Consider the following 24,715-nt stretch of genomic DNA (forward strand, 5'->3'; position numbering starts at 1 on the left):
ACCTCCACCTCAAATTAAGACATTATTGAGTGTTAGTATTAGGGCTCAAAGCCCTGTAGTAGGTCTTAAAATCAAAGACAAAAGTCTTTGGTTTAGTACATGGCATACATAGGAAAGTTAAGTGGAAATCTTAATGGAATGTAGCTCCTTATTGTATAGCCCAGTTTAGTTTCACTTGATAAACACATGAGTAAAATTGTTTAATTTCACAGGAATTAAAATAAAATCTGTGGAATTAGCACTAATGTTTTAAGCTTCTTGTGAATACTGTAACATGCAAGCTTGTAATGTCTTTTATTTGCTGAGTTCAATAGCTGGCAGTTTACTAACCTACAGGACTTTTGAATGCTTACTATGATTGTTATGTCTTCAGCATGTTATATTGTGTTTTCTTTCACAGTCTCACAAGTATATCATACAAGCATTGGTGTTGTATAATAGTTGGTCACTTACTGAGAGTCAGTCTCTGTTTGTTCAGGAACTGAAAGAAGTGGAGAAAAATGAAATCAAAGGTAGGTCGATCTATGTATGTATTTAGTCAAATGCATAATGTTACTGATTTAAAAAAATGTTCTATTGCTACAAGCCAGGGCCACATGACATTTTTTCTTTTATTCACTCCTTGAGTGAAATAATTAAGCAACAAAGCTCTTTGTTCTGAGGTTCATAGAAATGAAGTTTGATTGCATGATTCTATACCCTCAGTTTGCAAATTATAAAGAAGTCAGAGAATACTCTGCAAAACTCACCTGGGCTTCTTAGCGCTCTGTCGCGGATGGAGTGAATGTTCTCGTACTAAGCCTAGTAATGCCTATTTTAAATTTAAATGGTAAGGTGAGTCGTCTCACGTTATGGTGATCCCAGAGGCAAACTACAAAAACAGGTTGTACTAAGGTAAAATTGTACCAACAGTCTAATCTTTCAGTGGCACAGAGTTTTATATCCTTTGGTGTTCCATTTGGTGTGATAGAGTACACAGTGATTTGAGTTGCCTTGTCATAGGTGGATCCACTGGTCACCAGGCATCCTACCTTTATTTCCTGGCCTGTCAATCCCTGGAGTCGGGGGAGTCAGTCAAAACCCTTAGGATCCCTGCTCCATTCATTTTCTAAATACACCTCAGTTCCATGCACTACCACGGTTAAGAGGGCCAAGTCTTTATTAGAATTTAGTCCCGTACTTCTAGTATATATAACACGGGCTTGGGATCATGGCCACTCTAGGGTTCTTTGACCACAGCTTAGGAGGAGCAGTATTGTCAGCGTTTGGACTAGCAACATGAACACAGCATTTCCATCTGCCATCCTGCAAGGTGCTGTAAGAGAAAAGAGACTTGTTAGGGTGGCGAGAGTCTGAACAGGTTACCCCGTTAAAAAAGAAGGAAAAATCCATCGTGCACTAATTCTATGTTTTGCACCACTGCTATCGGTAGCTTCCCAGGCACGTGGGCCGTGAGATTTAGTTAAGGTCATAGGCGCAGTACCTATGGATAGTAAACTGACCAGCTGTCCTGGCTGCAATGTTGTCGGATATTCTCTCTTCCCAGTAGATGGAGCACTAAGCCCAGTTTTTACAAAGAATGCTCGACTTACAGGGCTTCCAGTAGGCCTGTATCGATTATTTAATTGATGGAGTACTTTGGGAAGTCGTGTGTCCCATTGAGCCTCGTGTAGTTTGAGATTCCTTTTCAGTAGGCCATTAGCTCTTTCTACGATCCCATTTGATTGAGGGTAGTATGGGGTGTGAAATACCCATTTAATTCCTTCTTGTTTTGCCCAATCTTGCACTTCCTTATGCGAGAAGTGGGAGCCATTATCACTTTGGGTAACATCAGGAGCAGGTAGATTTGAGAACCAAAACGATAGCCCTCGCACTGTATTTTACCCATCAGCTTTCCAACACTTAGTTGCCATAAGCAAGCCGGAGACTACTTCCACTCCTGTGAGAACGTATCAATATCCTGCAGAGGATTTGAATGGCCCGATATAACCAATTTGCCATGTAGACCATAAAGTTTTCCCTTCATTGATATGTAGAGGTGGGGCATTAGCAGGATGATCTGCTTGTAATTTCAATCTACACTGGGGACATTCTGTAAGAATAGTTTCACAAGTTTTCCAGTTTATGGGCCAGCCCTTACTCTGTGCAGCAAAGTAAAGAGCTTCCTTACTTGTGTGACCTAGGTTTTGATGCAACCATTCTCCCAACTGATACCACTCAGGATTTAAGGTGATTTCTCTGATTTTAGTTAACTCTTCTACCTTTTGATTCCACTTTGTGGCTGGTTGATTATCTTTAGCATGAGCTTTTACCTATCCTATCTTGAAAGGTGTTTTCCTGGCTTTGTCTAGTAATAATTGCCAATCTTTGTTTCTCCAAACTGAGAATCTGTTTACAGCCCAGTTCAAGGTTTCCCATTGACAGAGCCACTGTGTGGCACAACCCCACACAGCTTAAAAGTCTACATATATGATTTCAAATGTTTTCTGTTGGTGTACTCTCAGTGAGGAGCGGTGCATTCAGAGTTAGTGAAGGTTTAAAAGATTGTTGTAATGCTAAAGGGTCTGTGTTTATGGGTATCTGCAATTTGGAAGCCTTAGTGGGGCATTCAGTTAACTGCATATTTTCTGCAACTCCTGTTAGGTAGGCATACCATTTTCAGATGGTGGGGTTTTGTGCAACTCCTTCTGGGGGAGCAGTCCCCTTTAGGATTGCTTCTAGTAAACTAAGTGGTCCTCTGGTTTGAACAGGTGGTCCCTGATGTATTTTCTCAACTTGTTTAACTTCCCAGACTCAAGATAAGTCCCTTTTCCCATTCGGAGTATCATTGTTCCGTTTCTTTAAATGTGGTTGAGCTAAACAATAAAGGTCTTTTTGGCCTATCAGGACCAGTTTGGAACAGGTTACAGTAAGTAGCATGTTTGGTGAAACCCCATTCATCTATAATAGGGTCGTGGGGGTGTACTGGTCCCAGTGACTGATACATTTTTAATTCTTCAGTTAGAGTTTTGACCACCTCTTTATGTTCCGACTTCCACACCCAAGGTTTGCTGTTCCATAAGAGTGAGTATAATGGAAGGGAAATGATAGAAAATCCAGGTACATGCTTCCTCCAATATCCCAAAGTTCCCATTAGTTGTTGTAACTCTTCCTTGATTGGGGCATTTGCAGTGCTTCTATTTTTATGCGTCACTGCCTGCTATCCACCAAATACCTAAAAGTTTTACTTCTTTGCTTGGTCCCTGACATTTTCAGGGTGGAATTTCAATTTCTGCTTTATCTAGTGCTTGCCATACTGCTGCTGCTCCTTCCCCCGCCTTCTCAGAGGAAGTTCCTCCAGTCAGAATATCATCTATAGATTGGTACAGTTTAACATCTTGAGGGAGTGAGACTATCTGTAAAAGTTCAGCAAGTGAGGCATGAGCAATTGTTGATGAATGTTTATACCCCTGTGGGAGTCTGTTAAAGGTGTATTGTATTCCCTCCCAAGTGAAAGCAAATTTCTCTTTATCTTCCTCCTTTACGGGAATCATAAAGAACATACCTTTTACATCTAGTGCCACCATCCATGGGTGTGCAGCTGCTTGCAAAATAGCTGTTAAGTTTGCAATGTTTGGTACAGCAGCTGTTAGCGGGGCTGTATTAGCATTTAGGCACCGATAATCAATTGTCAAATACCACCTCCCATCTTGTTTCTGGACTGGCCAGACAGATGAGTTATATGGGGCGTGGGTTCTGGAGATAATTTGTCATTTCTCCAAATCAGCTATGACTTCAGAAATTCGATTTCATGCCACAACAGAAATCGGATATTGCGGTTCGTTAGTAATTTTTCAATCAGGGAGTGCAGGGGCTGCGCAAAGTTCACACACTGAATTTCCCTCCCTATTTCTACCAGGTTTGGGATTGATGTTTGAGCTGAAGGACCACACGCTGCCATTTGGCAGGCACCAGGTTTGTCCATTTAAAAGATTGAAACCTAAAATATTTTCATGATGATTTCTAATTGCAAAGCGAGTAGTCAACATGTGCTTCTTGCCCTGGAGCCATAAATTGACCTTGGCAGCTTGACACACAATAGTCCCTCCGTTCCCACTGGTAATCTTAACTCTTTGACGTCTGGATTGCACTCCCAGCTTCTCGGCATCTTGTTGTGTTAGTAGTGAAATTTGTGCTCCCGTATCTATTAAAAACTTCACCAATTGTCCTTGAGGACCAACTGGAATCAAAATATATGGGCCATCATCACTTACCCACTGATAAGCCTCCACTTTCTGGACAGGCAGACCCAATTGCTTTCTGGGCATTACTTGTTTTTTGACTTCGTGTCCTGCAATTCCCCGCTAAGAGGAAGAAAAGGATTATCTCCCTTTCTGGGAACTGGCACCATCAGAGTCGAAATACAAAATACGCTCCCCCCCCTTCACTGTTATCACATTTCTGGAATGCTTTGATGAGACTCAAGATAATGCTAGTAGGCTGACCTTGCATTGTGTCTCTGGGAATGCCTAGGGCTAATGCTTTCTTCCATAACTCAGTTCTCCGTTCTCGAGATTCTGTTTGGAGGTTTTTAGATTTATTTCCCTTTGATTTAGTTTCTGTTCCCTGTTTTACAGGTCTCACCTTATGCTCACCTCCACCGGGGCTTTAGGGTTTTTTTTAAGCTGGTGCATCGTCCCAGCCCATTTCACAACTGTAGTTAACAATGCCATGCATTAATTTAGCCCATTTAGGGAGTTGTTCAGGTGCATTATTGCACTGTTTTTTGTTATATTCAGTATCTCTTTTAATCTCATCCCATTTTGCAGCTAGATGGGGTTTAAGAATTGCTGGGGCTCCTCTGATCAGTGGTTTTAACATTGCAAAATCTACTGTAGCAGATAGTGGGCCATCGTGGGGTCCTCATTCATGTATGGCTTTTATGCAAGCGTCTTTTTTGATGGCTATAGAGACCTGACTTAGAGATTTAATGGGGATTATGGAGGGTTCACCTCACTCCATGGTATCTATGATCACCTTGCTTCTGGAGGTATCGGGACAGACTAGATCGATGGGCTGAGGCCAACTGTATGAGGTTCAACAAGACCAAGTGCCGGGTCCTGCACTTGGGTCACAACAACCCCATGCAACGCTACAGGCTTGGGAAAGAGTGGCTGGAGAGCTGCCCGTTGGAAAAGGACCTGGCGGTGCTGGTTAACAGCCGGCTGAATATGAGCCAGCAGTGTGCTCAGGTGTCTCAGGGGAGACCTTATCGCTCTGTACAACTACCTGAAAGGAGGTTGTAGCGAGGTGGGGGTTGGTCTCTTCTCCCAAGTAACAAGTGTGTAGCGAGGTGGGGGTTGGTCTCTTCTCCCAAGTGATGGGACAAGAGGAAATAGCCTCGAGTTGCGCCAGGGCAGGTTCAGGTTGGATATTAGGAAAAACTTCTTCACTGAAAGGGTGGTCAGGCACTGGAACAGGCTGCCCAGGGAAGTGGTTGAGTCCCCATCCCTGGAGGTATTTAAAAGACAGGTAGATGTGGTGCTTAGGGACATGGTTTAGTGGTGGACTTGGCAGTGCTAGGTTAACGGTTGGACTTGGTGATCTTAAAGGTCTTTTCCAACCTAAACGATTCTATGATTCTATTTCTCCAGCCCAATAAGCTACTCGGCTGGTGATAGAATGGGGTATATTTGTCAGGTTAGGTCCTAAATTTAAGAAAACTCCTGGACCCCAATAGCCATTTGCTGCATCCTCACTCAGCATTATCTGGTCACTGCCACATAGGCATACTCAGCACAAGTATTCAGTTTCAGTTTCACCTGGTTTTCTGCTATATCTCTCTTGCAAATTTGTCAGTTGCAACGGATCCCAGGGGATGGTTCACGTAGTATGTCGTTGTCCTGGTTTCAGCTGGGATAGAGTTAATTTTCTTCTTAGTAGCTGGTAGAGTGCTGTGTTTTGGATTTAGGATGAGAATAATGTTGATAAGACACTGATGTTTTGGTTCTTGCTGAGTAGAGTTTACACTAGTCAAGGACTTTTTAGCTTCTTGTGCTCTGCCAGGTGCATAAGAAGCTGGGAGGGAGCATAGCTAGGACAGCTGACCCAGACTGGCCAAAGGGCTATTCCATACCATATGACATCATGCTCAGTATATAAGCTGGGGGAAGAAGAAGGAAGGGGGGGACGTTTGGAGTGATGGCGTTTGTCTTCCCAAGTAACCGTTACGCGTGATGGAGCCCTGCTTTCCTGGGGATGGCTGAACACCTGCCTGCCGCTGGGAAGTAGTGAATGAATTCCTTGCTTTGCTTTGCTTGTGCGCGCGGCTTTTGCTTTACCTATTAAACTGTCTTTATCTCAACCCATGGGTTTTCTCACTTTTACTCTTCCGATTCTCTCCCCCATCCCACCGGGGGGGAGTGAGCGAGCAGCTGTGTGGTGCTTAGTTGCTGGCTGGGGTTAAACCACGACAGTCGTGGATGACCACCCTGAGGTCCTCCAGTTCTTTCTGTTTTAACAACGGGTTTGGCTTCATATTCAGGAGGATTTGTGGGGAACGAAAGATCACCATCTTCTGGCTTGCTATCATCAGGCTCACCCCAGATGTCTCAACCCCAGTCTTCAGGGTATACTATTAGTTTCCTGATCTGTAAGAAGTCAGGGGTACGGGAAGTCTGCATAAGCATCATCTAGACCTTTTCTCCCAACTTTGGTCCTTTTTCCTTTTCCTCCTGTAACTGTTTCTGCAGTTGTTCAATTTTTAAAGGCAGTAACAACTCAGTTGCTTTTCTACCTTCTATTTATTTAGGTCCTGCTCTTTTCTATTTCTGTTCTCCCTTTCTTGATATGCAGCTTCTAAACGGGTACCTAGCATCTTGTAGATAGCTCCTTTCCCTTTTCCATCCTTTGTATGGGCTCTAGTTACCTCTAGATGCTCTCTTCAGCAGCTTCCCAATTATGCCAATTGTCACGAGCCCATTCTGAGAAGCTGGGACTCAGGTTCACTCCATGCCTCCATAAATAATCATAAATAATAAACATAATAAGAATAACAACAAAAAAAAAACATAAATAATCAGTGATACTACTTGCCATCCTGCTGACTACTCAATTTGTTGTGGATGGAGTGATGCACTTCACTAATAAGAGAGAAGCAGCAATATGTTTATTGGTATAAAACAGTGATTTAACAAAGTTTGATAGAATATGCGACAGTGTTTTAACAAGATTCAATGGCAAGGTACACTTGATTATTTACTGCACAGAGGACAGGTTAAGTCAGATGCTTTGGGGAGACCCTCCTGTTGAGTCACAAGGTTAAGAGAAGACCCCCTTGCTTTCTAAACTCCTACTCAGAGGAGTCTAGCTGCAGATGGATTCAATTATAGTCCCAGACTTGGTCAACAGTTTATGCCTAAAGGATTACATGTACACAATCAATGTAAGTTGTAGAAGTATGACTGCTTCTACAGTCAGAAAGACCGATGAAATGTAATATAAAGGCATAGTGCCTTGATAAAGTGCATCCAAACATGGAAGTTTCTACAGAAACTAGAGAAACATGTCTGCTGATAATTTAAGAATATGCACTGACAAGAGGGAGAAAAAGTCCTGTTTCAGGATATGTATTACTTCTGTACTGCTAGGAGAAGAATTTAGGCAGGAGGCAAGACTAGGAAAGGTCCCAAGAACCGGCTGTGTATTCAAGCCGGGAAGGGGACAGAGAAATTACAGAAGAGTTACAAGAAAATTTATCATGCTGGATCCAACAGCCGAGAGAGGCGAGGCTGCTGCCACTCCACGTCCCCAGGTCCAACCATTAGTGAGGCTGAAGATGTCCCAGCAGCCACGCATCCACAGAACACACATGGACGCTACATATACACATATACATTGCCAGTCACACAGATCACAGACACTCAGAGCACTCACACAAACGCAGACAGCACCAATGGCCTCATCCTGCTTCCCTCTCTGGCTGGACAGAGTGGAAGTCCACTAGAGAGACTATATGTATATATATATGTGTGTGTGTATATATATATATATATATGTGTATATATATATAAGGTGGATCCTTCCAGCAGCTGGACTTAGACACCTAGTCTGCCCAGTAGCTGCCCCTGGATCCCATATGAGCTCCTGAGGCTGCAGCCCTATGCCAGATGCTGGTGCAGACTGTCACACACACACACATGCACACACACAGCTGACTCCCCTGTGCTCTTGCCTCTAGATTCCTGCAGAACCTAAAATATTACTTTCCACCATTCAGTAAATTTCTCGTATCATTAATACTAAAGTTCTATAACTCAATTTTTAAAATATGAGGTAAGGAGAAATTATTTGCATTATCCTTGCTCATATATACACATTTGCTAATACCCTTAAATTTTCTTATGAAGATTTGATCTTTATTTATTAATGGTATTTCTCATTTCTTACTCTGGTTACATATTTCTTTTTAAATGTCTGATCGTGTTTTTTTTTAAATTTCTATTGCCCTGGACTGAAGTTAGATTCATCAGCAGTAATTGCTGACATATATTATTTCGTTTCTTGTTTTTAAGATGAGTGCAACATTGGAGATTTTTCCAGTCTTCTTTCAGCTAGCGCTACAGGACTTTACAAAGATGTATCTTGTTGATTTACTGTAGTCCCTAGTCAGTTTTAGTAATATTTGAGGAGCTATGTCATGTAGCCTTACAGGCCTGTACACAGCTTTTTTAGTGGTGATTTCACCTGCTTTTAGTTTGTTGCATTCTTCACAAACTCATATTTTCTTTCCAGATAACCCCATGTATTCTCCTTGTTTTCCCTTTAATGATAGACTGCTGCTTACAATAGACATCCTATTACATTGTCTTATCCTTCTGAGTTGGCTACATAGTAACAGCTTGCACTTAACACACCAGTCATGCTACTGGTGTGTATCCTTTCATACAGCTGTCACCATGGTCTGTACAACCGCAGGTCAAAGAAGGTCGCTTAGTCTCTAAGTTTCTTCATTAGTTCTCAGCTGTTATTACTGAAGTTTGTTGATGTCATGAGTATTCTCATGTTTAGTTCAAGGTAGCAGTACTCCAGTTCATAGCTTCCCTTCGCCATGGTAACTGATGCTTTGGCTTATTTGCAGTCAACCATACTCAAGCCAGAGTCAGTGATAATGAGCACTTTTCTCTTAGGATTGTTTTTAAATGTTGTGATTTCTGTGTCCTGGCATAATTGCTGTATTTCAAAGTAACCCAAATCCATTTCACGGTTCGTATTAACCGGGTGTTTCTGTTTATACAAGGATATCAACAGATTGCCCAGGCCACCAACAGTTTAGAAACAACATATATCATAAACACCAACACTTCCTGTACTTACTACTTAGTATTTATTTTATGTACCCCTATTAACAGCAATATTTATCTGGAGTGCTTGCTATAGGTAAGCATTTTGGAGAAAATTAATCTTTGAATCTTTTTCTGATTGTGAACTAGTTTCAAAGCCATTAGAAAAGTGAGCTTCACCATTTAAAGCTTCCAGCACCAGTTGCCAAGCACACAATTCATATAATAGCAATGTTGGTGTGTAACCAAAAAGGCATCTTCTCACCATGTGACTTTTAAGAAAGCTGCAGTGAGCCAGGTGGAAAATTCCTGCAACAAATTTTCACCATTTCAGGTATCCTTTTTTAAGTAAGACAAGAGTGCCATCTGGAGTTAGTTTATATTAAAGCTAATTTATCATGGCAAAAGCATATTTCAGCTTTGTATTAGCATTTACTAAAATCTTTTAAACTAGTCTCCCTTTAAATGAAGACCCATATTATTATACTAACAATATTCACCGATGTTATAAATATTTATCAAGAACATTTTTTAAGAAAGTTCATTCTCCGGCATACAGATGCTATGATAGTTTTGTATTTTGTATTTGTTGGTGTTTGTTATTCTTTTCTTTCTTCAAAATCCTTAATACTACAGTTTGGCAGTACTTATAAAAAGAACTGTGTTAGCTAAAGTTATTTCATTACTAGTGTTTAGTCATATGTATTATATATGAAATCTCATTAAATGTTTTATTAAAGAGCACATTGCACAAACAAAACATTAAAAAGGCATTAACCGGGAAAACCCAAGTACACAGGAATTAAAAAGTGCCAGATAGTTTATTATTCATACAGTCTTCATTCTTTACTCTCCTTTTTTTTTCCTTTTTTTCCTTCCATTGGGAACTATTAATAGGGCAAGACTTCAATGGAAAAACAGTAAAAAAAAAAGTAAGGTCTGGATCATAATTCTTATATAAAAGAGGAAAATTAGCAGGCAATCTTGCAACTCCTAATACCATTTTAAGTTGCTTGACTGTGCGAACAAAATTATTTTAAGATTCGTTTTGTATATATGATTTTCAGCTATTGCCTTTTTGGGTTCTTTGGTTGTACTTTTCTTGTAGTAAGATCAGAAGTTTTATTGTGCAACTGTCACAACCCAGAGTTGAATCATCAGTGTGTGCTGAAAGCTGACTGCAGCATGTATTTTATATATTGCCTTAAATTAACTCAAGAGTATTGGCCATTGATGAGAGAAGGCTGTCTATCCAACTGGGAGAGCAGGGGGAGATAGGGCACCCAACCCAGGTAGTAGAGGTAGGTTTGAAAAGGCAGGAAAGGCAATATCCTTTGGAATATTCCTTTTTTTCTCCAGAGCTGGAAAAGTTTCTCCCACAGGTTTCTCTTCCCGCAGGAGAACTTGCTGGCTCAAGCCAAGGGCAGGGTTTCATGAGATGTTTAACAGTATGTTCCGTTCTCCCTCTCTTTATCCCTTTCCTACTTAGCCTGTCTGTAGTGATTAATCACTTGCCTGGTGTTCAGTGAAAAAATAGGTCACTGAGGATACATGATGGTGCTAGAGTTTAAAGACCTGTAGACCTCTAAGCCATGCTCTAACCCCACCCTACTACTGCAACCATATTGGTGATTCGCTTCTGTCCTGGTGTATTTTTACTGCAACTTTAATGTCTGGATGAGCCCAACTTTGGAAAGATTTTTGACGTTGCTATCTGTCGAGAATCCTTCTGAAAGTCTGGTCAGAGACAAGAAAAGCAACATCTGAACTTCTCGGTCCTTTCCTAACCAAATCTGAAAGTCTCTCATGGGGCAAGTAACAGTCATTTCTGCCAACTACTGGGTAATCCCACTAAATGCTCAGAGCCTATTTCAGATAGCGGGAGCATGATACCTTCTCAAAGAAAACTTCAAAAAACTTCTCTGTATTTTACCTATGAATAAGATATACATTCTCTGTAATTTGAATTTCATAAATCAGGAGTAGCTGTCTATCTTGCCTAAAAAAGAGAATTGTTGTATCTCAATCTGAAGTTATGAGTTTCAGATAGGAATCATCTGGTGTAATTATTTAGCTTGTCATAGTCAGGACATCAGACCGGATGATCACTATGGTCCCTTTAGTCCCTTAGACTAAATGAATCTCTGAGTAAATAATTGGAAAGTGGTAGAGAAGCTAATTTTAAGAGTTGCTGTGAGTTTTTTGTCATCACTCTCAACTGGTGTGTTGCCCAAGCTTTTCTTGGTGCCATACATATACAGTAATTTCCACTGAGAGTTTGTGATGATTGATGCATAAGCTGTAAGCTGGAATGGCCTTTTACTTTCTGTATCATCTCCCTGCCTTTCTTCTTATCACATCGCATACAAAGCATTTGCCTTGCTTTGGCCTTGGAAAAGCCCCGAGGAACTACTCACGTCTCTCAGAGTCAGAGTGGGCTGCATGCTATAGTGCCAAACTGCAGCCAGTGCCCCCTCCAGGAATATCTGGAGGATGATCCCAAAACCAGGAGGACTGCCTGCTCTGCTGAGGGAGGGAAGGGGGCTGGGGGAACCTGGACAGTTAGCTAAGAGCGCTCAACTGTATCCTGCCCTAAGCCTTCATATCTGGAGTTAAAGTAGGATACCTCATTTTAGCCCTGTCATTTCATATGCTTGTTTGTTATTTACTAACTTCTCAGTGTGTGCAATAAGTCCAGACCATTAAAATGTTAAAATTCAGAGTTGTAAAATATTAATGGAAGACAGACAAAGCTTGTGATATCCCATGACATATAAAGTCTTTGTCTGATATCATTTGTTATCATTGATCATCTTAAAGGTCCTTTCCAACCTAAACGATTCTATGATTCTATGATTTAGCTAATGACACTGAATGTCTCTTGAGTGTTTGTATAAACAATAAATAATTTATCTTTAAAAATTAATAATTCACTGAATAATGCATCTACACCAGCCTGATTTATGGTGCTAATATGTTATGATAATGTGAAATTAAATGGAAAGCGATTTAGGTAATGATATTATAACTTCAAATAATGTCATCACTATTTATTTTATATTTGCATTTCCTCTGGAGTTGTTTTAGTATCTTCAATATTTGTGGAGACCACTTTAATTTTTGCTTTCATTCTTTAATGTATGCTGTGGTAGCACTGAATCAATTTAAGCTTAGCACTTTGATACCGTTGTACATTATTTAAGTAGCATGAGGAGATAAGAATAATACAATTTATACATAAACACATGTATAATGTATGATGTAATACATATATATATAATAAAATATATATATGTATGTGTAGTTTTATGTGTATTATAAATATGTTTCTATATATTTCATATTTACAATTTTATATATCCATATAACCTCAGCCATGACATTGCAGATCTGGTCCAAAGCTCATTAAAGCCAGTGGAATATCTTCAGTGGACTTTGGATCAAATCATGCAGCACAGTGATTTGTCCTCAGTGGAAAGAGATTAGAAAAGCATAGCATTAAGTGAAAGGTACCTTGTTATTATTGTCAGATTGTAAAACAGTCACTGATTTCCTCTTTTTTTCTAGGAGAAATCCCCTGTTTTATTGTATTGACTAAATCTAGGTTTTCAGCATTTGTTTTAATGTTTCAAGCAGTATAAAGATGGAAGGAAACAGAGATTTCAGACTCAGATCTTTAATCTTTCTCATAGTGTTGTGGGTCCATTCCAGGTTGTTTCAATTGACATGTTCCTTATGCTATTAAAGCTATATGCCATTACAGGCTTTATTTATTTATTTATTTATTTATGTATTTATTTATTTATTTTAACAAGAATATGACATGCAAAAAGTCTTGTTAACAGCTCCGACCAGCTAAGACAGTGCAGAATAAGTGTTCCAAATGTCAATTCTCAGTATCTTTAATTCAAACATATAGCATACATATAGCACACACATGTACTGATAAAATAATTAATCATCTAAAATGTTCTCAGTTCTGAGAATAATAATTTTGAATTTCTTAAATATGCATCAAATCTCAAATATGTTTCTTTGCCTTAACTTCCTTGCATTTTTGGTGGGGTGTATCTTCCCTTCTGCTCTTCACACTTTCAGGCTTACAAGGATATGAGACAGTGAGAATATTGACTTTACCTACTTTGAGGTCTCACCTGCCTGGGGCATAACACTGACAGAGATTGTATGAGACTATATAAGAGAAGTAAGAATCAGACTGTGATTCTGTACATTGCAATCTTTGTACTGGCCCATACAGAAGGCAACAATGCAGTGACTGATGTGCAGGGACCATGGCAAACTCACACTTAAGCCCTGGGTAAATTGCCATTTAGGACAGATAAGGCTGTCACAGTATGTCCACCTTGTAAGTCTGTTTTTAAAAGTTGTTTTGTCCCCAGATTCTTTCTTGACCTAACAATAAATGTTAGTGTAGTACTTGAAAGTGTCAACTAATTAACTGACTTTCCTTTGTCTTTCTGTATGGCTGTTTTGTGCTGTTATTCCACCCTGGATATTATATGGGGAAATATATTTATGGATGACGATGGTATCCTCGAATTCATCATGCATCATAACTGCATCTGAATAGTATATGGAGAAAAGCATGAGGAGCACAGCTTTCCCTTAATGCATAATTATTTTGATGGACAAAAGTCTGCAAGTATTCCTAAAACAACCAGAAAATCAAAAGATAAAGCATCTGAGAAGACAGAAAAAGAGAAGTCCAATAAAGAAAAAGGATCACTTTTATCTCTTGTATCTCGACCTGAATCTCAGGTGAGAACAAAGCCAAAAACTGGATTTGCTGAATGTGGCATCATTGTATTTCATGTAAAGATATTTTCAGGTCTGCAGACCAGTATTACTAGCACTTCTAGTGTATCCCTTGTATTCTCTATGCCCTGCTTTGCCACCTTTTTAGCTTTACACCTGAGAGAGATTGAATGACATATGTAAAAGACATGCATTCTGCATTTAGAGATGTAACGTGCTCATTTCTTTGTTTATGTATAAAGCAACTACTGGTTGTTCTTTTTGTTGGTCTAGTTTCTGTCTCTGCTGAAGGTTTATTAAATTCCATGAATCTGCCATATTCATGTCCCATTAGTCCCTCATTGTAGTGGTTTTCATGCGTTCCCAGGAAGATGAAATAGGTCTTTCCCCTATAGTCAGTTCCTGTCTCGTACATCACAATTGTCATTAGCTTGCGGTCATACAATGGCAGAAAAATTGGTACCTACTTGCCTGCTTGCAAATTCTTCTCATCTGTGGTGGGATAATCTGTGTTCTGTGGTTGACCAAAAGGCTACTGCCAGCCTGTATGCCTTAAAAGGAATAATTGACTTTATGGATTGCAAACAGATTAATGGAAGGCAAAGAAGAAACTGACAGCTCCTTGTTTAATGGTATTGCTTTTGCTGGGAATTTTGCTGCCTCATGGCAGGTAGTTCAAGGGGAGGGCACCTCCATAGAGTTTTTCATGAAGAAATCTCTACTGAATTGTTTTGATGACTAAACCTGCTGCACAGGATATGATTCATATCCACACCTAATTATACAGACTTCTGAAATAGTGCCTTAACCCTTCTTTCAGAGCAGTCTGAGTGGCTGCAGTTGAGATTGTTGGCCACAGAAATGCAATGCAGCTTCAGGCTGTGTCAGATTTCTGCCTTCAGCGCCAATGATGGGGTACGCTAGGGGTGCTGGGATGATGGTTCTCGGGAGTTCTTCAGTCTGCCACTGAAGCAAATGCAAGTTTCGAGACCGGACTGCTTGCAAAGAAAGAAGATGCCCACCTTTAGTCTCAAATAAAAGCTGAACTCATACCTACTTCTAAATCTTGGGCTTAAAGCTTTTGCAGATGGTATGGTTTCCAGAAATATATGCAGCACAATATCTCATTCATTGGTCAGACAGCAGAATAGTCTCCTACATTTCAGGCACTACTTGTACCCTATGGTTCTGGAGAAACCAAGCGTTAAGGTGGTTTAGAGGGTTTGGGAAGTGATTGGAAAGAACCTGATACCTCATAAGACAGAGCAAGATGTATTTCTACAAAAAAAGCCTAGTTAAATATAATAAGATTTCTAGTAAAAAAGTTTGTGGAAGGAAGGAAAGGAAAGGAGGCAAGGAAAGGAAAAAAGCTTGGCAAGGAGATAAGACAATTGCATGAAAAATCGCTACAAAATATTCTTGTTCAGACAGACTGTTCAGAAGAACTGTGAGTGTGGAGCATATTGTATGGGAGTGGGGGGAAGCATGTAAACAAAATACCTCAAAGAGCTTCTAGATATTGCAAAGTGATTTTCCTTTCCTTTGGTGGCCACTGTTTGTGTAGTAATGCATGTCAAAGTCTCTTAATGTATGATGTATATCAGTGGGGAAAATTACCAGAATACAGAAACATAAGTTCATCCTAAATAGTGGTAGTAGATGTATACCAATTAATACATTATGTTTATGATACTTCACTTTCAGCAAGCTGTTTCAAACAAACCGTACTGGACTTTACGTCTAGTTAGTGAACAGAGAGAGGCAGACATTCTGGAGTTGAAGAAAGACACTCAGCGAGCAGATGAGATCAAAGCCATGAAACAAGCATGGGAGTCTGCAGAGCCAGGAAGAGCTATCAAGGTAATAGCAGAGTGCAATCTTTGCAGTAATGTTTCTTCACAAGCTCCAGGAGCTGCTGTGATGGTAGAGCAGTTGCCGCAACAGACCTGACTTGCTATGGCTGTCCTCTTCATCGCTCCATGGGAGACAGGGAATTTTACACAGCTTAAAGAATCAAGTGATTATGTGCATGAATTCTGGGCAGATCATCTACTTTAGACTTCTGTAGATCACTGAGTCTTTAGATTCTACTTTACAAAACAGAGAAAAGTTTCTCCTTAGAAAGCCCACTACCTCTACACAATTGCAAAGCTGCTACTTATGACAAGTTTAATGTTTAGCATGAACAGATTCTAGTGAGAAATACACTGTTATAAACATGCCAGAAAGATTTCTCTTGAAGAACTGGCACCTGGCCATATCATCACTCAAATTGTCCCCTGCAGCCAGGATTCCCAAATTCATTCTGAGTTGCAGGTTACCCATGAGCCTGTACATGCTGTTCTGTATGAATTCACTGTTTTGGAGAAGCAATACTAATTCAGATGTCAGCTGCAGCTGGGCTCTTTTGACATGATGTAAGCTTAAGATGGAAAAATAATACAAGTTCTTCCTAGCAAAGCAAAAAGTTACGCTGCTGATTCAGAATTGGAAGCATCATTACCAAAAAAAAGGAAAAAAAAAGAACAAAATGCAGTCTTTAAACTTACCTGACAATCATCCCCTGTCACCACCACCACTATTGACCATTGGGAGATAGTCGGCCAGAAACCACAGCTCAGAAGCATTTTGCCTTTTTTATATTACCTTTCAGAAGTGAACCTCAGACATGGGTCTTCCCAGTTACACTTTCAGATTTTCTCAGTTCTCTTCAGTGTATCCAAAGCTCAATTTTTTTTCTGAGACTACTTTATTAAATTCTGATCTAAGGAGAGATGCATTACTCTGCAGCTTTGATTGGCTATGCTGAGACTGAAAATGCAAGTACAGCCTCCTAAAGATTAGCTGGAAATGAATCCGCTTTGATGTGTAAAGAGTCTCTTCAGAATGCTGGTTCTATCACCAGTTGCCTTTTTTGATCAGAAAATCAACTGAATTACAGCTAAAGGGTTCCATTTTAAAAGCCCCTTAGGTCTGTGACATTTTTCTAAAACAACTATCGTTAAGAAAATTGCAGCGACTGCGCGTAATACACTAAAAGAAGGTCTAAATTGGGGGTCTGCTATCCAGACTAAGTTCCTTCCCTTCTCCTTTCTTCCTGCTCACCCAGCCCCAATGTCTGCCTGTTCCAGGGGTCACATGCCCTCTGACTCTGGGAATTAGGTGCCTGACTCCAGGCTGACTTTTGGCTTCTCCATCCATTCTGGCAATCTGAGCCCTTACGAGAAAGCCCAGTGAGCCAAAGTCACCTTCTGAAAAGACAGGCAGAAGTGGTGATGCTTGTTTTTGGCATCAAAGGTAATTGAGTCTGAAAGGGTTTGCACCCATTTCTCAGGAGGAAGTCTAAATCACCAGGTTCTAGGAGCTCCTAGGAGGAAGTGATATTTCCCTAAGGAGGTACAGTAGCTGAATATGTTCTGACCATACATTCAGCTATGAGGGAACCTTGCTTTTCACGTTTTTTGGGGGTTTTTTGCTTTTTATTTTTTTGTTTTTTTTTAAATCCAAAGATTATTTTAAACTGCTCAGAGATGGGTGATTTTCCAGTATTTCATTGCATGATGATTTTTAGTGTAAGTATTCAGTGTCTCAGGACTGATTCAATGGGAACCCTAGCATCTTTTCTGATTCTAGCCCCAGCAGAGTTGCATACTGCACCCTGGTGTTAAGTTTGTTATTGACAGCATCATTTTCTCATTTGGAATATGTACTAAATATAGCCAGGATGCTTTGAGTGGAGTGAAACCATTCAAAGTGTACCGTCTGCTTTTCATTTTACTGAACTACCATCTCACAAAGGTTTACTAGGGATTCTTATTCATATGCTCAAGACACACTTGATAGAAATTAAAGATGAACTTTAAGTACTAATGCTAATTTATTTCTCCTCTACACAACACACAAGACTAAACAAATGAAGATTCCAAAATATTACTAGAAAAATTGGATGGTTAATGTTGATAGGTTATTATTTCAGAAAAAAAAATCTATTGCAGAGATGGCTTGAATATCACTCTGACATAAAAAGTGGTCTTCTTATGTTTATGCTTTTTTCTACCCAGTGACTCACTAATGGTATTCCTGTTGTTAGAGGTGATGTTTTCATCGATCAAACCAGTGAAATATACTCACCAGTAATACGAAGTAGCATCATATCTCACATGCGCTGGATTTGAAGACTTACTGTCTTATTGACCACTTATAGATTCCTACTTTTGAAAATTCTTTGAGATTTAAAGTATGCGGTAGAAGTTTTCTTATCTGGATTAAAACTTTGATCCTTAGGCTTTTCAGGAACGCATGCGGTTTATTAATAAATACGCTGTGAGAGATTCAGAGGAGCCCACAGCTGTGACTGAGACTGCCAGTTTAACATCTAGTTCAGGAGAAACAGGTAATGGTATAACTTTCTGTCAAGCATGTCTTTCTTTGATTCATCATGTTCATCATGTTCAGCTCCTTAGAAAAGATTTTTACATTAAATACCGGTAGTAAATGGATAGAAGAGCCGCAATAAAGGTGTCCAAATGCACAATGGCATGCTTAGTTTCTATCTATCTTCTCTATCCCTTCTTTGTTTTAATTGTTGCATTGCTCTATTTTCAGACACAGATACAGCCTCATGGCTCTTGGAGGCTGCCGAGTTACCCTTAAGCAAACTTTAGGCAGTCCTTCTGTGCTAGAATTCTAACCCTAAATTAACCTGAAATTTTTGGAAGTTCAGTGGAAAATATCTACTCCCTCAATTCCAAGTTGAGTACCAGAGGTCATTAGTGTAGAAATATTAAAAAAAATTTTAGCAGCTGAAATATTATGTCAGTAAGACGCTAATACATTTAATGTGCATTTTCTTTATTTTAACGTACATCGAAACTGTTCATGGACAGTGCTCTGGCAGTGAGGTGTCAAAAAGTGCATACTGAGTAGCATCAGCTTCCTGGCAGCTTCCATAAGTGTTGTCTAATTATATTTAGTGGTTACAACTTCTGTGGATTCTTCATTTGTATTCCCTGGCAATTACTGGACTCTAATGAAAATTGGAACTCAGTGCAAGGCTGCAAGGCTGTTTGTTGTTTCTTTTCTTCTGAGAATAATGCTGAGATCAGGCCATCACAAAAAGGAAAGTATAATATCCAGTCTGATTGTGACAATATCTGGTCATGGCTCATGTGCATGGAACTAGAACCTGTGACCAGTACATTCGAGGAGTATTTTGCCAGTCATGACAGTCAGTAATCCTCCTGCGAATGTTTCAGAACTTGAAGCAGAAGCAGTCCTCACCTTATACCTTAGACAAACACATCATTAGTTACTTCTTGCATTCCACAGGAACTTGAAAAAATATTATTTCCTCTAAGTTATTGGATAAGGACTTCAAAATTAATGGTTGTCTACCAAGAGCTTTGTCCTAAACTAAGCATTTGGAGTCTAATACAGTCTCATGAAGTAAAGAGGTGACACCCCAGTGACTTTAAGTTGTTATGGTTTGGTTCCATAGAGTGCATCAATAGGCAATAATGTGCTTGAACATTTCTGTAATATTCAGTATCTTAATGAGAGTTTTTATGTTCTGGAGAATACTGTTCTGATGGGCAGTGTCTAAGGCACTCCCAAAGTCCATGTCACCCTTCTAGACCAACAAAGAAGGCTGGTATATTTGTCTATGTATAGACAGTAAATATATAGACAGTAAATTTTTTTTAATGCTCAGAAGCTTCTTTCCTATTTTTGGTGAAAAGATTCCAGTCATATTTTTTAAATGTTTCAATTGATTACTACTATAAGTAGGGTAATAAGAGAGTTTTTATGGGAACAAACTACTGTAGTCACGTTAAATCTCATCAAATTTCACAGGCATTTTCAGCACATCCAGACAAACTGAAAGAAGGAAGCATTGGGATAATCACAACACAGCTCAGCACAGTGGCGTGCTTAATATCAGATGTGTCATTTTATTGTGAGAATGCTACATTAAAGCATAACATGGTTACTATCCATGTGGTTAAAAAAATTCTAAGACTTCAGAATGACAATTTTAAGTTGTCATGGGACCTTTTTTCTTTAGACTGGTATTTCCCAAACTATATCTCTGCCTAGAAGGGAATAATTTTTTTTTAAACTACAGCCAGGACTGAACAATCAGATTTTTATTGATTTTTTTTAAAATAAAAGAACGGGATTCTGTGCTGATTAGAAGTTGTTCTTATATTCTGTAAACATTTTAAATTGAATGTTCTTGCTTAGATTTACAAACTTTCTTGAGTACTGTGGATTTAGCTAAAATACATATATTAATTTCACTCTAGCATATGTGGGTTTTTTGCAACATGTTTGATTCTATCATGAGTGTTGGAAATAAAAAGGCAGAAATATTATATCCTCTCCAACCCGTATTCTCATTTAGTAATGTATTTTGCTGAGCCAAAAGAAGAAAAAACTATATAAGTATTTAGGTGGAGCATCCTAGCATAGCTGAATAATCAGTTTAATCTGTTCTGTTGTAGATTCTCTTACCACAGGAAAGAAAGCATCACAAGCAGCTGTTGACTCAAGCTTACAAATGCAACAAAAAAAATGGGAGCCTATAGACCTTAGTCCTTACATGAGGTAAACTGCAGCAAGAACAATTAAGTCCCAGTGAAACACCAAAATGAAAAGCTAGCTAAGGATTTTCATATATAGAAATTAGTAAATACAATATATTTTTATGCACTTGTATCTTATCTGTAGTTGGATGCAGTATTATAGATGTGAATTTAGACTTTATCGTTCACGTCATTGAAGTAAGCTACAATTCTGTCACACACTTGTTAAAGTTGCTGTGAAAATCCTGGCCCATGTTTTAGCTGTCCTTTATGTTGTGTACACAGAATCACTCAGTGGTGAACGCAGAAGTGTATATGGCATAAAGATACAGTTTTCAGCTTTGTTTTTCCTGGCATGGATGTATTTTAAACTCTGCACTTTCCTACATCCATTTATAATTTACATTCTTTCCTTAACATAATACATGTCAAAGGAGCTGAATCACTGTGCTGCATGTAATGAGAATGTGACATAAAAATTTGAAGAACATGCATGTGCAGGCAAATATGTTTATTTCAGTGGTCATCTTGAAAGAAGCACATATGAAGATTGTCAAGATGTGCTGCTAGATTCAAATAATATCTTTAACAAATGCAGTTCAGTTAATAATAATAGTTAATAGCTGAAATAATTATATTAATTATATTCTTTATTCAAAAGAACTATATTCTTTATTACATGTGTTGATATGAACCTATGTAGCTAATTAACATGCACCTGCATGTTTGCTGTGCTGCAGCTAGGACCCAGTTCATGCTTAATTCCATTTGTATTCAATGTGGCATTCATGCAGCTCATTGATTTTCAAAAGACCTTAGAACATGCTGAAAAAATCCCCAAATTTAATTTTAAATTGAAAGGGAGACTGGTGTTATATTGAAGTGAATAACATTAAAACAGTAGAAAATATGGCAAAATATCTTCCACAGGCTTGAGTCTTGTAAGCATTTCATTTGTCTTCAACTCCTTGACTTTTACACTAGCCATTTAAGTCATATTATAAAAATATGTTAGCTGCCATTATGCCAACAGCAAAAAAAAAATTACGTTTGTCTCAATGCTGAATTATAATATCAAAAACTTCAGGAAATATGATATCTCTTGCAAATTAAAAATAAGTGTCACATGTAGGAGTTTTTCATATGCTCAAAGATGAGCATGATTTTACAAATATTTTTAAAATAGGCACTCAAGTATGAGAAGACCTGGCCTCAGGAACGTGCTTTCTCATCGGTGTTATGTATAAGCAGAGGAAAAGTGACTCCTTAGCCATATCTAACCATATGATGGTGACATTGCAGTATATAAGCCAAATGTATACATATAGGTGTTAAGCAAAATATACACCACCCAAAGCTGTATTTGAAATGGGAGAAATATCTTTCTATCTCCTTCAGAAAAACAGTGTCTGAATCTGCGCTAAGAAATGAGTCTATCACTCAACAGCAAGAGATACGTAAAGTGGAAAAAATCAACAATTTTAAGGAACTTCGAGAGCTGGCTTTGGAACAAAGAGAAAAAGAGCAAAATGCCAGAGCTTTATTGAAGCAAAATATACTTGAAATGTATGAGAATCTGCAGGTAGGTTTTCAAGATTACTTTCCAGTAACTATTACTGTGATATCCACCACTAGTATGAATATCTTTATCAACCACTCTCAAGACTTCTGTATTCAGTACCAATAATTAGAAACTGAACAAGCTTGAAATTTCACTTGGGCAAAAATTAAAACTAAAGGTTCTAGGAAAAAAAATTAGTACTACACAACATCCTTAATATGATATTCTTAGTACTTTCTTGAGACAGCTCTTTGCAAAACCACTATTTTAAGAATATCACCATAAAAGGATAGTTATAAGTGAGAATAAATTGACCATTTGACGTACATGACCAGATGCCTATTAGATAAAGCATCTCTGGTTTGGCTGGTTTTTTTGTTACAGAATTGTATAGGGCTTTTTGGAAAGTAATAAAGAACAAGATAATTGACATAGGAGGACGAGTTGTACCTAATGTGTCTTACAGCAAAGTTAGAGAACACAGTTTTCCTGGAATATGCATGATGGCAGCAAACAAAAAATTGGAATGATTAACCCTTAAAAGACCATGTCTATAAATAATAAATTTGGTAGCATTAGTGTAGAATCCATTGTTAGGATTAACTCAGCCAATGCATCGCACATGAAATTGGTACAAATATCTTAAAAAAAATTTGGCTTAACCCTTGAGTGTCAAGAGGAACAAAATGTTTTGTTATGCAGTGGTGATACAATAACCCCTAGCAATCAGCTGGCGACTGTTCAGAGCTCTTAAAACTGGATAAGAGACAGTAAAGATAATTTTACATCAAACCATCCTATTTACAGAAATCACTTGAAAACATCTCCTTAACAAGTTCCCAGACAGCCTGATTTATATTATTTAACTACAAGTCTGCAAGGAGCCATAGTTCTCTACCAGTGACTGACTGATCCTAATAAGCATGCATGTCCAGGTTTTCAGATGTTGCTATGATTTTAGATCATATATCATATATAATATATATTATTATATGTAATATATCATATATTAGAAGGGCAAATTTTTATTAAGAGCAGTTCCTTGGCTCTTTCTAGAAAGCATGTCCATTAAAGATGTTTCACAGTATGAATTTAAAATGAGAGTTACTTCTGAATATGCATATTGTGCTGATTAGCACTTTTATAGTTTTCTCATCTGTAGACCACAGAGAACTATATAAAGGTATCCAGGTATCTCCATTTTCCAGGATGGAAATGTGAAGGAAAAAGTTTTCAGAAGTGTCCAAGTGCCACTTGCCCTAAGTCTTGTTGAAGGTCAACGTGATTTAGGCTCCTTTAGTCTCTTAAAAGACTAGAACTCCTAAGCCATTTTGGCATTTCTAAAAACTAGGTTTTGAGGAACTTGTTTAAGACAACAAAGTAAGCCAGTAACTGAAGAGGAACTAGGCCCAGTTGGGTAACTAGTCTGTGCCCTATCCTCCTTTCACACAATCAGCTTATTATGCCAGCAATTTAAAAAAGATTTTCATGAACTTTCTCTTCCTCATGGTGAAAAGATTAACATATAGCTGTGTCACTGTGACAAATCAATAAAAATACACATAAAAAAAAAAAGAGATGCTCTCCCTGTACTTAAAGAGTCACAAAGTGAAACATAACAGGAAGGATGCAGTTGCTTGTGATGAAATCAAGATTCATGTGTTGGGGGGGGTATTGCTCTTTGGTTTTGGCTAGGCATCCTTAGATGAAGCACGAGGCAGAGTTCATAGCATTCGGGAAGCATACAGAAGTAAGCTGCTAGAGGCTGAGCGCAGAAAACAAGAAGAGCTGGCAGCTCATGAAGCAGTCCTGCAAGCAGAGCAAGAGAGGAAAAGCTCAAATGCACAGAAAAAAAAGCACGGGAAAGGTTTAGGGAAAAAAAAGTAATTGCTAGCACTACTGAATTGTATTTAACAGTTTGGGAAAGAAAGTTTACATGCAAAGATGAGAAAGAATGTTTGTTATTTTCCAGTATTTTTGTCAACTATATCACGTTTTATCTCTTTGCCTGGTGCTAGTGAAAAAATTGATCTAGTATTCTTCTTTTTAACAAAGTGTTTGGTATGTTGCTTCTCATAAAGGTACTCACTACTATTAAAGTTTGCATGTTTTACTGGAATAAAATTTTGCAGCAAAAATTCATTTTCCATTCAGATTCTTCTCCCCAAATCACAGTGTCTTTTGTCCTCTTTTTTCAATCAAAACAGAACCAGTAAAGAATGAACCAGAGTTGAAACAGTGAATGTAACCTCTCAGTTTTGAAGTCATTTAACTTGGCAGAAACACGAGCTCCTTAAGTGGATGACAATTTAGAGAGTTTATAATAATTAAATAGTGGCATACCGCACATGTCATATGCAGGCATTGGAAGGCTTCCCAAAGCCTGGTTCGCTAAGCACTCACAAGCTTTCTGTGTACTGTAGTATTTTTCCCATTCATCATTCTTTTATGTGTTTCTGAATCTCACAGTAACT

At 38.6% G+C, this 24,715-nt stretch overlaps 1 protein-coding gene across 1 annotated transcript in view; it reads left to right on the plus strand.

Moving 5' to 3' along the window:
• The window catches only part of ADGB (androglobin), a gene marked incomplete at both ends in the record, with an annotated part of 126,416 nt that extends 102,288 nt beyond the window's left edge, over positions 1–24,128 (plus strand). Inside the window, 7 exons of the mRNA XM_082305584.1 lie at positions 401–512; positions 13,912–14,099; positions 15,801–15,956; positions 18,381–18,489; positions 20,600–20,702; positions 22,079–22,262; positions 23,937–24,128. Of these exons, the coding sequence (XP_082161710.1) occupies positions 401–512; positions 13,912–14,099; positions 15,801–15,956; positions 18,381–18,489; positions 20,600–20,702; positions 22,079–22,262; positions 23,937–24,128 (1,044 nt within the window). The remainder of the gene's footprint in view (positions 1–400; positions 513–13,911; positions 14,100–15,800; positions 15,957–18,380; positions 18,490–20,599; positions 20,703–22,078; positions 22,263–23,936) is intronic.
• Positions 24,129–24,715: the final 587 nt, after the last annotated feature.

The sequence above is a fragment of the Platalea leucorodia genome (genome assembly GCF_965183815.1).
Source record: "Platalea leucorodia genome assembly, chromosome: 3".
NCBI lineage: Eukaryota > Metazoa > Chordata > Aves > Pelecaniformes > Threskiornithidae > Platalea > Platalea leucorodia.